General features: G+C 35.2%; 1 protein-coding gene across 1 annotated transcript in view; it reads left to right on the top strand.

The window, feature by feature from the left end:
- The window catches only part of RP1 (RP1 axonemal microtubule associated), a 310,551-nt gene that overhangs the window by 58,125 nt on the left and 237,030 nt on the right, over nucleotides 1-15,396 (top strand). Inside the window, exons 4-5 of the mRNA XM_045560987.1 lie at nucleotides 11,639-11,802; nucleotides 14,699-14,785. Of these exons, the coding sequence (XP_045416943.1) occupies nucleotides 11,639-11,802; nucleotides 14,699-14,785 (251 nt within the window). The remainder of the gene's footprint in view (nucleotides 1-11,638; nucleotides 11,803-14,698; nucleotides 14,786-15,396) is intronic.

Genomic DNA, 15,396 nt, shown 5'->3' with positions numbered 1-15,396 from the left:
GTGGGACTTTTAGTAAGCAAATTTTCAATTTTGGTAAAGTCCAGTTTATTAATTTTCTTTTTATGGTTCATGCTTTTCAAGTCCTATCTATGAAATCTTTTCCTGTCTGAATGGCAAGATTTTCTCCCATGTTTTCTTTTAGGAATTTCATAGTTTTAATTCTTACATTGGGTCCACTTGTCCCATTTTAGGTTTTTTTTTAACATATGGTAGGAGGTGGGGGTTGAGGTTAATTTTATTTTACATGGATATCCAATTATTCCAGCATTCTTTGTTGAAAAGACTGTCTTTTCTCCCTTGAATACTTTGAATTAAAAAAGATAGTCTTTTGTCAAAAATTAATCTACCATATGTGTGGAGGTATATTTTTGCATTCTCTATCATATTTCATTGATTTGTGCATATATTTGTATGCCAAAAACATACTGTCTTGATTACTGTAGCTTCATAGTAAGTCTTGACACCAAGGAGTGTACATTTTTCCAACTTGTTCTCTTTCAAAATTTCTTTGGCTATTCCAGGTTCTTTCATTTCCCTCTTCAAACTCTGAATCAGCAGTTGGAGACTAAAGAAAGCCTTGAGAGGTAGGGATCCAGTTTCAATCTTCTGCATGTAGTTATCTATTTTTCCCAGCACCATTTATTGAAAAGAGATTCTTTTCCCCAGTGTATATTTTTGTCTGCTTTGTCAAAGATTAGATGACAATATGCGGATGGTTTCATTTCTGGGTTCTCAGTCCTGTTCCAATGGTTTATAGTTCTGTTCTTGTGCCAGTACCATGCTGTTTTGGTTACTATAGCCTTGCAGTAAAGCTTGAAGTCTGTTAGACCGATACCTCCCAGTTTGTTCATTTTGCTTAGGATTGCTTTAGCTATACAGGTCTTCTCTGGTTCCCTACAAAGCATAGAATTATTTTTTCCAGATCTGTAAAGAATGATGATGGTACTTTGATAGGGATTGCATTAATTCTGTAGATCACTTTAGGTAGTATGGACATTTTAACAATATTGATTCTGCCAATCCATGAGCAAGGTATATTTTTCCATGTGTTTATATCTTCTATAATTTCTTTTCTTAGCATTTAGTAGTTCTCCCTATATGTGTCTCTCACCTTTTCATTAAATATATTCCTAGATATTTAATTTTCTTTGAAGCTATTGTAAAAGGTGCTGTGTTTTTTATTTGATTTTCATCTTGCAGAAGATTGAAACTGGATCCCCACCTCTCACCTCTTACAAAAATCAACTCACAGTGGATAACAAATGTAAACCTAAGGCATGAAACCTTAAGCATCCTAGAAGAAAATGTAGGGAAGACTCTTTTAGACATTGGCCTAGGCAAAGAATTTATGGAGAAGACCCTCAAAGTAATCACAGCAGCAACAAAAATAAATAAATGGGACCTGATCAAATTAATAAGCTTCTGCACAGCCAAGGAAACTATCACGAGAGCAAACAGACAACCTACAGAATGGCAAAAAATATTTACTTTCTATACATCCGATAAAAGGCTGATAACAAGAATCTACATAGAACTCAAAAAAATCAACAAGAAAAAAATCAACCCCATCAATAAATGGGCAAAGGACACGAACAGAAACTTTTCAAAAGAAGACAGAATAATAGCCAGCAAACATATAAAAAAATTCTCAACATCTCTAATCATTAGTGAAATGCAAATCAAAACCACAGTGAGATATCACCTAACTCCAGTAAGAATGGCCTTTATCAAAAATTCCCAAAACAACAAATGCTGACGAGGATGTGGAGAGATAGGAACACTCTTACACTGCTGGTGGGACTGCAAATTAGTATAACCCCTGTGGAAAATAATTTGGAAATACTTCAAAGAGCTAAAAATAGAAACACCATTTGATCCAGCATCACACTACCAAAGGAACAAAAGACATTGTATAATAAAGACATCTGCACCCGAATGTTTATGGCAGCACAATTCACTATTGCAAGATGTGGAAACAACCCCAGTGCCCTTCAATCCATGAGTGGATTAATAAAATATGGTATATGTATACTGTGAAATACTACTAAATTACAAAAAAGAATGGTGATCTAGCACCGTGTATATATATTATCCTGGGTAAAGCTTGAGCCCATTCTCCGAAGTGAGGTATCACAAGAATGGAAAAATAAGCACCACATGTACTCGCCATCAAATTGGTACTCACTGGTCAACACTAAGGTGCTCATATGGTAGTAATATTCATTGGGTGTTGGGGGGGTGGGATGGTTAAACTCACAACTAGTGGATGCAGTGAACATTGTATGGGGGAAGGTCACGCCTGTAATCCTGGCTTGGGTGAGGCAAAGTCAGAACTTACAACCAAAATGTTTGTACCCTCATAATATCCTGAAAAAAAAAAAAAAGAAAAAAAAAAGAAACCCTTGAGTGCCTAGCTTGGAATTTTGCCGCACTGTGGATGAATTTTTATCCACAGCCAGAAAAGTAGCCGTGGACCTTATATTCTTAGGTGAAAATAGAAATACCATAGAAAGATGATGGAGTCAAATTAGCTTGGTGCCTAGAGGCGGTGTGCAGAAGCAAACTAGAGAGAACTGCACCTAATGACCCTGCCCATTTGTAAAGCAGTCTGTTATTATCTTGGATGCTCAAATTGGTATTTTCTTGCTTTAGGAGGCAAAGAGCAGAAAAGAGAAAGTTATCTAACAGTAGTTTTATATCTTGTGCTACTCAGAAATGATTTAGTTTATTTTATGGCTACTTCTGATTTTACACAGTCTTCTTCAAACAACAATGGCTGAGATTAAACACTTTGCTTGTTGTTGCATTGCTTGCAGTTTGATTTCCAATGGTTTAATCCCAAGTATTTGTGATTTATTTTTGGCTAATGCCAACTAATATAAATTTCCTTATAGACATAATCTATTGGCTATATAGTTATTGCTCTGGAAGCTGATTCTCTTTCTTTTCTGTTTCATTTTATTGCTGTGTATATGAATTGCAATCATTCAGGTATGTAGACAGACACAGGCATTATTTCTCTAATTTTGTACTTCAGGAGATTAATTTTCATTTATACAATAAACTTGTTCATTGAAATTTACAACATTGATAACAGTCTTTATATGTCATTCTTAAATAGCCTAATTAATGAGTTTCTCAACTTTTTTTCCCCATTATTGCCATCTGCTAATGAGAGAAACAAAATACTAAGGAAGAATGTTTTGTTGGATAGTACTGAGTTTTGGAGGGCCGCAAAGCATTGTATATTTAAAATTTTTTGCCTCCAAGAACCAGTTTTTGTCCTATGAGAGTGATACTGCCCTCTTGAGGATAGGATGCATGACCCAACTGATGCAAAATTGGTAATTCTATGGCAATTACAATGATAATGACTTTTCTTTATTGATTAGCCATTATGTAACAGGCATTGTACTATATGCTTAACAAATGTCTGATTTAGCTCTCATAAAAATCATATGAGGAATGTATTATTCCTATTCTCTGAACAAAGAAACTGAGACAAAGTTTAACTTGTCTAAAACATGTTTCAGAGTCTAGATCTCAAGATGACATGTGTGTCCTTGGAGAACTTCTACAACTCTTTCCTCACAAAGATACTATTCAAATTAATAGAAAAATCAAGCCATTTTGTGACTAGAGATACAGAGTTTATTGTGGCACTAGAAGTCCCAACATATTGATCTCCAGGAATGGCTCTGTCCTTCCTGTTTGGCATCACTTATAGGTCATCAAAGATTTTCTTGTCTGTGAATAGCTTACACTCTACTGAGAAGAACAGTTGACATGATTATAAGGAACTCTAAATATATTAATAATATAATAATTCTAGAGAGGATTTTTACAATCACCAGATAAAAACATTCTTTTGTTTTGGAAGAATTCAGGCACAGTTTTCTTACATCCTGATACTCCTAAAGAGCTTTTCATCAATTCGTCAATTAAATTATATATATTTTTCTTCTTTTATACTTAACCTATTTAAGAAGATAAAAGTAGGTCCTCCAAATCCTGCTGCAGCTGTTGCTACAGGCATGATGCCGAAACAAAAGAATCAGAATCAGCACCAGCCACTGCTGCTGCAGCCCCCGCTGCCTGAGTGGGAAGAGACTGGAGATGAGGAGGATGGGAGTCCCATCAGACCACCCATCCTTCTCCCCCAATGGCCAGTGGAAAGTCTGGTGATCCCAAGTTAGGAAGCCAGAGAGTAGGAGAAGATATTTGCAACAAATACAACCAATAAAGAGCTCATATCTAGAACATATAAAGAACTCTTCCAGACAAGCCATTAGGAAAGTTGACAAAAGACCAGAGCAGACACCTTATAAAAATGGAGATCTAAATGAACAAGAAACATGTGAACAAGTATTCAACATCATTAATCATCAAATAAATGCAAGATAAAAACATACCACTTTGAAATTGGAACTCTTATTCACTGTTGGTGGGGTTGTAAAATGGTGTAATCACTATGGAAAACAGTATGGAGGTTCCTCAAAAAATTAAAGATAGAACTATCATGTGACAGTCCCACTTCTGGGTATATATCCCAAAAATGGAAAGCAGGATCTTGAAGACATATTTGCACATTCATGTTCATAGCAGCACTATTCACAGTAGCCAAGAAGTGGAAGCAATTCAAATGCCCATTGACAGAAGAATTGATAAAATATGGTATATACATACAGTAGAATATTATTCAGCCTTATGAAAGAAGAAAAGCCATCACATACTGCAACATGGATGAACCTTGAGGACATTATGCTAAGTGAAATAAAGGACAAATTATGTGGGCCAGGTGTGGTGGCTCATGCCTGTAATCCTAGCACTTTGGCAGGTTGAGGCAGGAAGATGCCTTGAGGCCAGGAATTTGAGATCAGTCTGGGCAACATTGTAAGACACTCAGACACCTCTACAAAAAAATAAAAAATTAGCCAGGCACAGTGGCATGCCTTTAGTCCCAGCTACTAGGGAGGCTGAGGCAGGAGGACTATGTGAGCCCAGGAGTTCGAGGCTTCAGTGAGCTATGATCACACCGTTGCACTATAGCCTGGGTAAGAGAATGAGACTCTGTTTCTAAAAATAAAAATAAGTAAACATTTTTTAAACAGGAAAATATCAGTCTGGGTGGTGGCTCACACCTGCAATCCTAGCACTTTGGGAGGCTGAGGTGGAGGATTGCTTGAGCTCAGGAGTTTGAGATCAGCTTGAGCAAGAGCGAGACCCCATCTCTACTAAAAATATTAATAGCAAAATTCACTGGGCGTGGTAGCACACACCTGTCATCCCAGCTACTTGGGAGGTTAGGGCAGGAGGATCGCTTGAGCCCAGGAGTTTGAGGTTGCAGTGAGCTATGATGATGCCACTATACTCTACCTGGAGTGATGGAGTGAGACTCTGTCTCAAATAAATAAATAAATAAATACATAAATAAATAAATAAATAAAAAGCAAATACTGTATGATTCCACTTATCTCAGGTGTCTAAAGTCAAATTCATAGAAACAGTAACATGGTGGTTACTAGGGGCTGGGGGAAAAGGGACTAAGGAAAGGGAGTTGTTAAATGGGTATAGAGTTTCACTTTTGTAAGATAAAGTTCTGAAGATCTTTTTCACAACAATATGAATATACTTAACACTACTGAACTGTACACTTAAAAATAGTTAAGATTGTAAATTTTGTTATGTTTTTTACCACAACAAAAAGCAAACTCTATACCACTATTCACATTCACCAGAATGGCAAAATAAAAAAGACTAACAATACTAAGTGTGGTCAAAGCAATGGAACGACTGCTGGTCAGAGTGTAAACTGGTATGAACACTTTGAAAAAAAAATCTGGCATTATCTATTAAACTGGATCATGCATATACTCTGTGACCCAGCAGTACCTCTACTACATGTATACTTGACAGAAATGCATATGTATATGTAACAAGGACATGTATAAAATGTTCATAGAATTTTTTGTTACAGCCCTAAACTGGATACCACCCACATGTCCATCATGAGTAGAATGGATAAATAAGTTGTGTATGCATGCAGTGGGTATACACTGCAATGAAAATGAACAAACTACTGCTAGAGGCAAATGGATGAATCTCACAAACATGATGTTGAACAAAAGGAGCCAGACACAAAAGAATAGAGACTGTATGATTCCATTTATGCAAAGTTTAAATATAGGCAAAAACTAACCTATGGTGTTAGAAATCAGGACAGCAGTTACCTTTGTGGAGGAGGGAGAGGCTGAAGACTCTAGGGGAAGATCCTTCTGCTTCTCTAGCTTCTGGTGGTTGCCTGTAGTCCTTGGCATTCTTTGGCTTGCAGCCAGATAGCTCAAATCTCTGCCTCCATCTTTATGTGGCATACTTCCCTCTGTCTCTGTCTCTGTATCTTCTCCTTTTCTTACAAGAGCGCTAGTCATATTTCACTAAGTTCAACCCACAAGAGTTTGCTTTCTAGATTCTGAAAATTCATGTCCTTCTTGTGTGCAAAATGCATCCCCATCCCAGCATTCCCAACAGTCTTAGTCATTCCAGCATCAACTTTAAATTCAAAGTCCTGTCTAAATATTATAATTTCACAAAGTCCCAAATCTCATTTTATATATTATCTAAATCAGGTATGAGTGAGACTCTGGGTATAATCCATGTTGGGCCAAAATTCCTCTCTATTCATAGACCTGTGAAACTAGAAAAAAGATTATCTGCTTCCAAAATACAATGGTGGGGCAGACATAGGATAGGTACTCTCATTCCAAAAGGAAGAAGTAGTAAGGAAAAAAGGCATCATATGTTCCAAGCAAGTTAGAAACCTAGCAAGGCAACTCCATTAGATTTCAAGGCCTTAGAATAACATTCTATGACTTAATGCTTTGTTCTCTGGACCTTGCTAGGGCAGCAGTCCCACCTCAGCACACCAGGGAAGTGGCTCTACTTTCTTTGGCCCTCAGAGGCATTCTTTGTCACATCTCTGTTTCTTTTATCTGATGAAATAAAATTCTCCGAAACCTTATTGGTCTTCTTTGGATGTTAAGGTGATCCACATTGTTAGACAAAAGGATTCTCTACAGATCATTCCTGGATAACTCCATCTCTATTCCTGGCTTCTGCTGAGGTGGCTGATTGGATCAATAAATCATATACTGCATCTCTTTAGCAGGAGGTTGGCCAGGCAGACCCTTGGCCCTATTTCCAGAGCATATCTAGGGAGGTTGAGAATTTTCCAAGTCATCAAGTACTGCTTCCTTTTTGCTCAACAATTTCTTCCTCAATTTATCTCTTTCCTCTTGAATTTTTCAGTGAGGAGCAAGAAAAAACCAGGCCATACTTTCCACACTTTGATTGGAAATCTACTCAGGTAAATATCCAAGTTCATCACTTACATTTCTACTTTCCATCCTGTGAACCACACAGCACAATTCAGCCAAGTTCTCTGTAACTTTATGGCAAGAATCACTTTCTTCCAGTTTCCCATAACATCTTTCTAATTTCCATCTGAGACCTCACTAGAAGCACCTTAAAATTCATATTTCTAGCAATAATCTCTTCAAGGCAATTTAGGGTTTTTCCAGCACGTGCCTTAAACATTTTCCAGTCTCTACTTATTTCCTAATTCCAAAGCCACTTCTACATTTTAAGTTGTTACAGAAGCATCCCATTTCCTATTACCAAAATTTTTTTAGTTTCCTCGGTCTATTGTAACAAAATACTATAAATTGGTGCCTTAAAACAATAGAATTTATACATGCATAGTTCTGTTGGTTAGAAATCTGAAATCAAGATATCAGCAGGTTGGTTCCTTCTGAGTTCTCTGAGGAGCAGTCTGTTCTGTGTGTCTCTCCTAGCTTCTGGTGGTTTCTAGCAGTTCTTGGCATTCCTTGGTTTGTAGATGTATCCCCCTAATCTGCCTCCATCTTCACATGGCATTTTCCTTGTGTGTCTCTTTTCTAAGTCATATTATATTAAGAACCCACACTACTCCTGTATGACCTCTTCTAAATTTATATCTTAATTATATCTGTAGTGACTGTGTCAGGGTTGATTTCTGAGGGGTGTCATTCTGGTTCTTTGGCTCCTTGCTTGGAAGAATTACAAGCAGGGCTGGTGCAAGAGAGTGATGACAGATACTTAGCACTTCCACGCAAGCAGCTTTTATTGCAGGCTTTCAGTATACAAAGTGAAAGTACATTTTCTGAGGGGAAACAGGTCTGTTTCCATGAGTGGAGAAGATCCTGGGGTTTTACCACACTTTTACTTTTATGTTTACACCTTATTACATGCTAAATGGTAGGTGGAATAGTCATTATTTTTCTGGTAAAAAGGTGGATATTCTTAGAGCTAAGGGCTCCAATTTTATCCTTATATGGTAACTTCCAGGGGTTGCCATGGAATTTGTAAACTGTAATAGTGCTGGTGGGTGTGATTTTTACTATGCTACTGTATGTTAATGGGGAAAAGGTTACTTTTGGACATGAACTCCTAGTTTTTGCATGGGCTCTTGGTAGGGAAAAGTCCCTAACTTTAATTTCCTGCTGTTGCAGGCTTGGTTCTAGATCCTCATTGGCCTCCTCAATTTTGCCCCCCTCCTCTTTTCTTGTGGTTATGGCTGCCAACCTCCACCTGTTCCTAACAACCCCATTTCAAAATAAAGCCACATTTATAGGTACCAGAGGTTAAGACTTGAATATATCTTTTTTAGAGACGGAATTTAACTCATAACACCTATTGATGGACATTTGGATTATTCCAATTTTTGGCTGTTGTGAATAAACCTGCTATGAATATTCCTGTACAAGTCTTTTGTGTGTATGTTTTTATTTCTTTGGGTAAATTGCTATAATGGAATTTAATGGATATATGTTAAGTTTGTTTAATTTTACAAGAAACTACCAAACTGTTTCCAAGTATTATTATACCATTTCACATTTCCTCTGGTTATGCATGAGAGTCCCATTGCTCTACATTCTTACCAAGCTTGGTATTTTCATTGTTTTTAATTTTAGTTATTCTATTGTATATAGTACTCTATCTCACTGTGGTTTTAATTTATTCACATTTCTCTAATGAGTAATGATACTGAGTGTCATTTCAGGTTCTCCTGTATTCTGCTAATATGGTGAATCGATTTCAAATGTTAAAAAGCTTTGCATTCCTGGAATAAATGTAAAGATTGTGGTTCACTTGATTTCCTGATATTTTGTTGAGAATATTTTCATTTACATTCATGAGGGTTATTGCTCTGTGGTTTTCTTATGTTTTTGTATTTTGGTATCAGAGTTATGCTCTTCTCATACATGGAGTTGGGAGCTATTCCAAAGGGTTTATGTAAGATTGATAATGTTTTTTTTTTAAATGTTTGATAGAAAATTCATTAGTGAAGCCATTTGGGCCTGAAGTTCTTTGTGAAAAAATGCTAAACTATAAATTTATTATTATATTTTAGAAGATCTAGAACTATTCAATTTTTCTATTTATTTTGTGCGTTATTGTAATTTCAGTCTTTCATCAAGCTATGTGCCCACTACCGGCATTCTGCTTTTCTCGAGTTCATTTACTCACCCCTTCAACACACTCTTTTTGAAATTGGGGATTAATAGGGATATGAGTATTAAGAAGATTTTTAGAATTTTGTCTACTCACCTTCTTTCTTCCATAGTATTTCTGAGAAAGCTAGGTTAGATGCTCTACAAATTTCTGAAATCTGTCTCACTTGCCTTTTGACTTCTACTTAACAAAGATTATAGCATAAGGTTTTGTACCTTCTTTGTTTAATTTCTACTGATATATCTTTTTTCCTTTTTTTTTGGCCTGTTGTTGTCTTTGTCCTCCCCTTCCTCCCGTGACCATCATCCCTTCCCCCCCCTCCTCTTCATTGTTAGTTTTTCTGTGATCTGGCATTATCTCACTAAAATATTACATTAAGAATGTTCTGATTTTTAAATTTTTTGGTATGTTGGAATATTACCTCTCATAGATTATAAACTATTGGTGGACAAAGACATTATCTTACGGTTTTTATCTACTCCTCCCTAGGCTCTGGACACCTAGTAATGACTCAATGACTTGTTGGCTTTCACTTGATTACAGTGTAAGTTATAAACTGAAAGATGAATCTTGGTTCATGATCTCTAGATTTTGTTCCAGTTTTTATAGTATTCACTTATAGGGCTAAGGTTTTAATGAGTTTAATGATTGAGGGAAGTGCAAAAACCTATAGTAAATAGCCATCGTATTTCATTATTTTCATTCTTATTTCCATTCCTACACTTTTTATCCTTTTCCATCCTAGTTGTTGGAAAATGCAATTTCTTTCCCTATTGATTTGGTCCTTCTACATTTAGCAAGAATTGATTCTCCCCTGAACTTTTTTGCTGCATTTCTAAGAGAGCAGAAGCTGAAGAGCTTTATTTTATTTTATTCAAACAAACACTAACATACTATTTTATAGAAAATATCTAGAATTTTCCCAGCTGTATAGTTTATAATTGCAATTTAACTGCTTCTGCTGTTGCTAAAGATAGGTTATCATCCTGTACTAATTTTTTAAAATTATGTTTTTATTTACTAACTGATTGTCTACCAAGATGATTTGGTAGACTAATATGGCTTTTTACTATGTCTAGAACAAATAAGAGAATTTTCTGTTTTAAAATAGATTTTTACAAACACACATTAACACATATTTATTATACCATATAAATAAAATTTAATTCTAGACTTCGGTTACTTATTTGAATGATTGAAATGGCAAATATACTTTAGTTCAAACTTGGGAGAGAGGAAATCACAATCTAATGAGTAGGATGTCATTTTATGTCTGTAGTCTGAATTTTGTTGCCTTGTATTCTTCTTTTAGATAAACTTCAGTGTGTTCCCTAAGTTTTCATTGCTTCACTTTCCTTATAGATCAGCTGATGTTTGCTCTAAGGAAATCAGGCAAAATTAAATTGAAATTGTAAGAAGTTATATCATACCTCTATATTAATGTGCTATAATGGTAGTCTCAGTTATATTCACAATGAACCACATATTTTCTAGCATTGTTTTCATTTGTTTCTGGGTGATATAAAAATTTGCTTAGTGCTTGTGGAACTCAGTTACTTCATCTGTTAATTGGGGATACTTAAAATGAAGAAATTATAACAGATGACTTCTCAAATTCTAACTCATCTGATTCTCATTTCTATTCTTATATAAATTATTGCACAATTTTTTTATTTTGGAAAATAAATAACTAAATTCAAAAAAATCTTAAGTATAATTCTGAACGCACATACTACATGTTAGAGCTAAGAATATTGGAGATATTTGGTAAAACCCTGGGAGCTTCAGAGAAATTATTAATATATAGTTATTCTTGGAATCCAGGCATGACCAACTGTAATAGTGTAATGGTATCTCTGGCCACCTTATTAAAGATTTTCTAGGAAATATACTCATAGTCACATTGTGAGACATAGTAATTTCACTGAGTACCAAGCCTAAATCCTCTGCTACGGCACTTTTTCAGAGGAGATAAATAAGAGTAAGTTATACCTATCCTGAATTCTCCTAGCTTTATGACGACCTCTTGTTCTGAGTGTTCTGTATCTGTAAGTTGCCATAGTGCTGTGTATTATTTGTGTTTTTATAGATAGTAAATGGAACGTTTCCATAATCACCAGTGACTTGCCAAATGCAGGGACCAGCTCACAGATTTATATTATACTATATGGACAACATAGAAGTTCAGCCCCCATATATCTTTATGGAACAGATGGAGCTCAATTTCAGGATGGCCATGAAGACATATTTACTGTAAGTAATAAAACTGAATAAAACCTGTTAATATAAGTGACACAGCTGGTAGGTACTTTGGAATGAATCCATTCTATGAAACTGGGCTCTTGCTATTGTAACACCATGTGCCCTGTAGATCAATCAAAAGTAATTTATGGAAGTTTTTGCTCAAGAAGATTTAATACAAGTAAATCTACAATATGGGAAGAGACAATAGCTAGAGAGAAGTATTGGAGAGTCAACATTTACTGTTTTTATATGGGTAGCTGTCAGGAGCAAGGACTTATGCCTTTCTGGTTCTGTAGATAAGGCTCAAAGTCAAGTCAAAAAGGGCAAAATAAAATTATCAAATAAGGACAGTCATCAAGTTATTAGTTATTTTTATTAGTTATTAGTTGTTGTCAAGTTATTAGACCATGCCTAGACACACTAACATCAGGATCAAGAGAGAAACAGAGGTAACAACTACAAAGCAGGGGAGACCAGTGCAATGTTCTTAAACTGAAACCAGAAATAGCATCAATCAAGGGAAAGTCTTGAAATTGGTCAAGCAGCTAGTACTTTATAGGGGCCTAATAATATCTGTTGAATGAATGACTGGATACATAGAAGGATTGGTTTGAACCAGGTGGAGACAGAGAATAAAATCACGATAAGGAAAGGTGTCCTTAAGTACCTTAAGTCTTCACAGGACAGCCACCTCAATGTGATCCTGGATGTTTGGTTTACTACAACCTGTGTACTTGGCCCACACATGCCACAGGAGAGGCTGAACCACTTGGAACCATTGTTCCCATTAGATTAGTTTAAACTATCCTTTCCATACTTTCTATATGAGTCAATATTTAAAGAAACTCTTTCTCGTGTTGATGGTCATTATAAGTAAAAGTAAACAATTGACTTCTTTTGCATGAGTAAGAAATAATTTGAGAAATGACTATAGCAAAAGGAGTCTGAGCTGTTTTTGTTGTTTTGCTATTTTAGTGTTTCATGTTTACTTTTAAATTGAATTATACATTTATATAGTTTATAGGGCTAAGTCATGTTCAATTCTGCAATATGAAAGGAGCACCTTTAACCCCTCATTCCCATTTCCCTCTCCCACAGGAAACTATTTTCATAATTTGATGCTTCTTTTTTCTGAGTGCTGCTACCTACATTTAAACTCTTTCTGTTGCCTTGCCCTCTTTGAGTACAGTGTTGAATAAAAGTGGCAAAAACTTGTATCCTTGTCTTGTTCCTGATTTGAGGTAAAGCTTTCAGTCTTCCACCACTGAGCATGATATTATCTATGGGTTTTTCATGTCCTTTATCGTATCCAGGAAATTCTTTTCTATTCCTAGTTTGTTGAACGTTTTTATCATGAAAGGGTGTTGGATTTTGTCACAGGTGGTTTTTTTGTATCAATTGAGATGATTATGTGTCCCCCCATTCATTCTATTTATATAGTATATTACAGTGGTATTTTATGTTGAACCAATCTCCATTCCTGGGATGAATCCCAGATGATTATAGTGTATAATCCTTTTATTATGCTTCTGGATTTAATTTGCTAGTTTTATTGAAGATTTTTGCATCTGCATTTATGAGGGGTTTTGGTTTGTAGTTTTTTCTATTTACGTCTTTGGCTTTGTTATCAGCATAATGCTGACCATGCAGAATGAGTTAAGAAGGGTTTCCACCTCTTCTATTTTTGGGGAAGAGTTTGGGATGAATTGGTGTTAATTATTCTTTAAATATTTGGTAGATTTCACCAGTGAAGACTTCAGTCCTAGGCTTCATTTCATTTGGGAGGTTTTTGATACTGATTCAATCTGTTTATTTGAGATAGGCCTATTCATATTTTCTATTTCTTCTTGAGTCAGTTTTGGTGGTTTTTTTGTTTCTAGGGATTTTTTTCCATTTAATCTAGGTTATCTAATTTGTTGGTATACAGGTGTTATAGCATTCTTTACAATCCTTTTTATTTTTGTAAAGTCAGTAGCAATATCCCTGCTTTATTTCTGATTTTAGCAATTCTCTCTTTTTTTCCTTACTTAGGCTAGCTAAAAGTCTGTTAATTTTGTTGACCTTTTTTTAAGAACCAACTTTTGGTTTCATTAATTTTATTATTTTTATAGTCTCTATTTTGTTTATCATCACTCTAATGTTTATTATTTCCTTCCTTATGCTAGCTTAGGATTTAGTTTGCTCTTTCTTTTCTATTTCCTTAAGATGTAAAGTTAGGTTATTTACTTTAGATTTTTCTTCTTTTTTAGTGAAGGTGTTTACAGCTATAAGTTTCCTTCTGAGCTCTGCTTTCATTGTATTCCATATGTTTTTGTATGTTGTGTTTTTGTTTACATTCATCTCAAAGTATTTAATTTTGCTATAATTTCTTTTTTTGACCTATTTGTTGCTTAAGAGTGTGTTGTTTAATTTATACATATTTGAATTTTTCACTTTTCCTTCTAGTATTGATTTCTAGCTTCATTCCATTGTGTTTGGACAAGAGACTCTGGATGACTTGTCTTTTTAAATTTTCAAGATTTGTTTTGTTACATAATGTGATTTATCCTGGCAAATGTTCATGTGCATCTGAAAAGAATTTTCTGTTGTTGGATGGAATGTTATATAGATGTTAGGTTCAGTTGGTATGTAATATTCAAGTCCTTTGTTTCCTTATATTTTTTCTCTGTTTGTGTGGTGTTGAAGTCTCCAACTATTATCATAGACTGTCTATTTCTCCATTCAGTTTTGTTAAATTTTGCTTATTACATTTCAGTGCTTTTGTGTTAGGTGTGCACCTGTTTATAATTCTTTACATCTTTTTGATGAACTGACCCCTTTATCAGTATATAATGTCTTGATCTAAGCTGTTTTTAAGTGGATTTTGTGAAATTACATTGAAAATTTTTTCCTTGGCTCTCTATAGATCACAGTTGGAGACATTGGAACACTCTTTAAGATTCGTATTGGTCATACCAACTGTGGATGCTCCCCTTCCTGGCACTGTAAGGAGGTAAGGATATATCAACACCTTCCCATCCTTTGCAAAATCCTCTACAAATTCATCTCAGGAATCAGCTCTGTAGGAGGCATTTCATGCCTATTGTGAACTGATGGAATCAAACCTGGACCTTTTTAGTCAGGGCATTCTTCAAGGCAGCAGTATCATATGCCCTTATTAATTAATTAATCCATAATTGATTGAGGGAAACACTTCAACCAAATAATCCTTTCACCTTTCCACAAAGAAAACAAAATTATTGGGACTCTGGATAAACTCATATAGCTTCTTGATAGAGTTGCACTACTGATGAAAAGATGACTAGCTGTGTGTCATTTGCTTCAGAAAGATTGTAAAGATAGACCATTGTGTTGTAAAAATCTACTAGACTTGAATACCGGCCCTGAAATTTAGTCTATTCATGCTAAGCAAGATAATGCCCCTTGAGTATTTTTAAGAGAAAAAAGAAAAAGAAAAGGCCTAAATTTTCTACATTGTTGAGAATAAAAATTCTACTTATTGCCATGATTGCCAGAAAATGCAGATCTCCAGCATTGGAAATCATCTCCAGCTTGTCATCCATTTTTGTGTATGGTGTATTTACATCTTCTGTCACTTCAAAA

This window comes from Lemur catta, chromosome 9, assembly GCF_020740605.2.
Source record: "Lemur catta isolate mLemCat1 chromosome 9, mLemCat1.pri, whole genome shotgun sequence".
NCBI lineage: Eukaryota > Metazoa > Chordata > Mammalia > Primates > Lemuridae > Lemur > Lemur catta.
The sequence above is the reverse complement of the archived record's forward strand: the minus strand, read 5'-3'. Positions and strand labels throughout refer to the sequence as shown.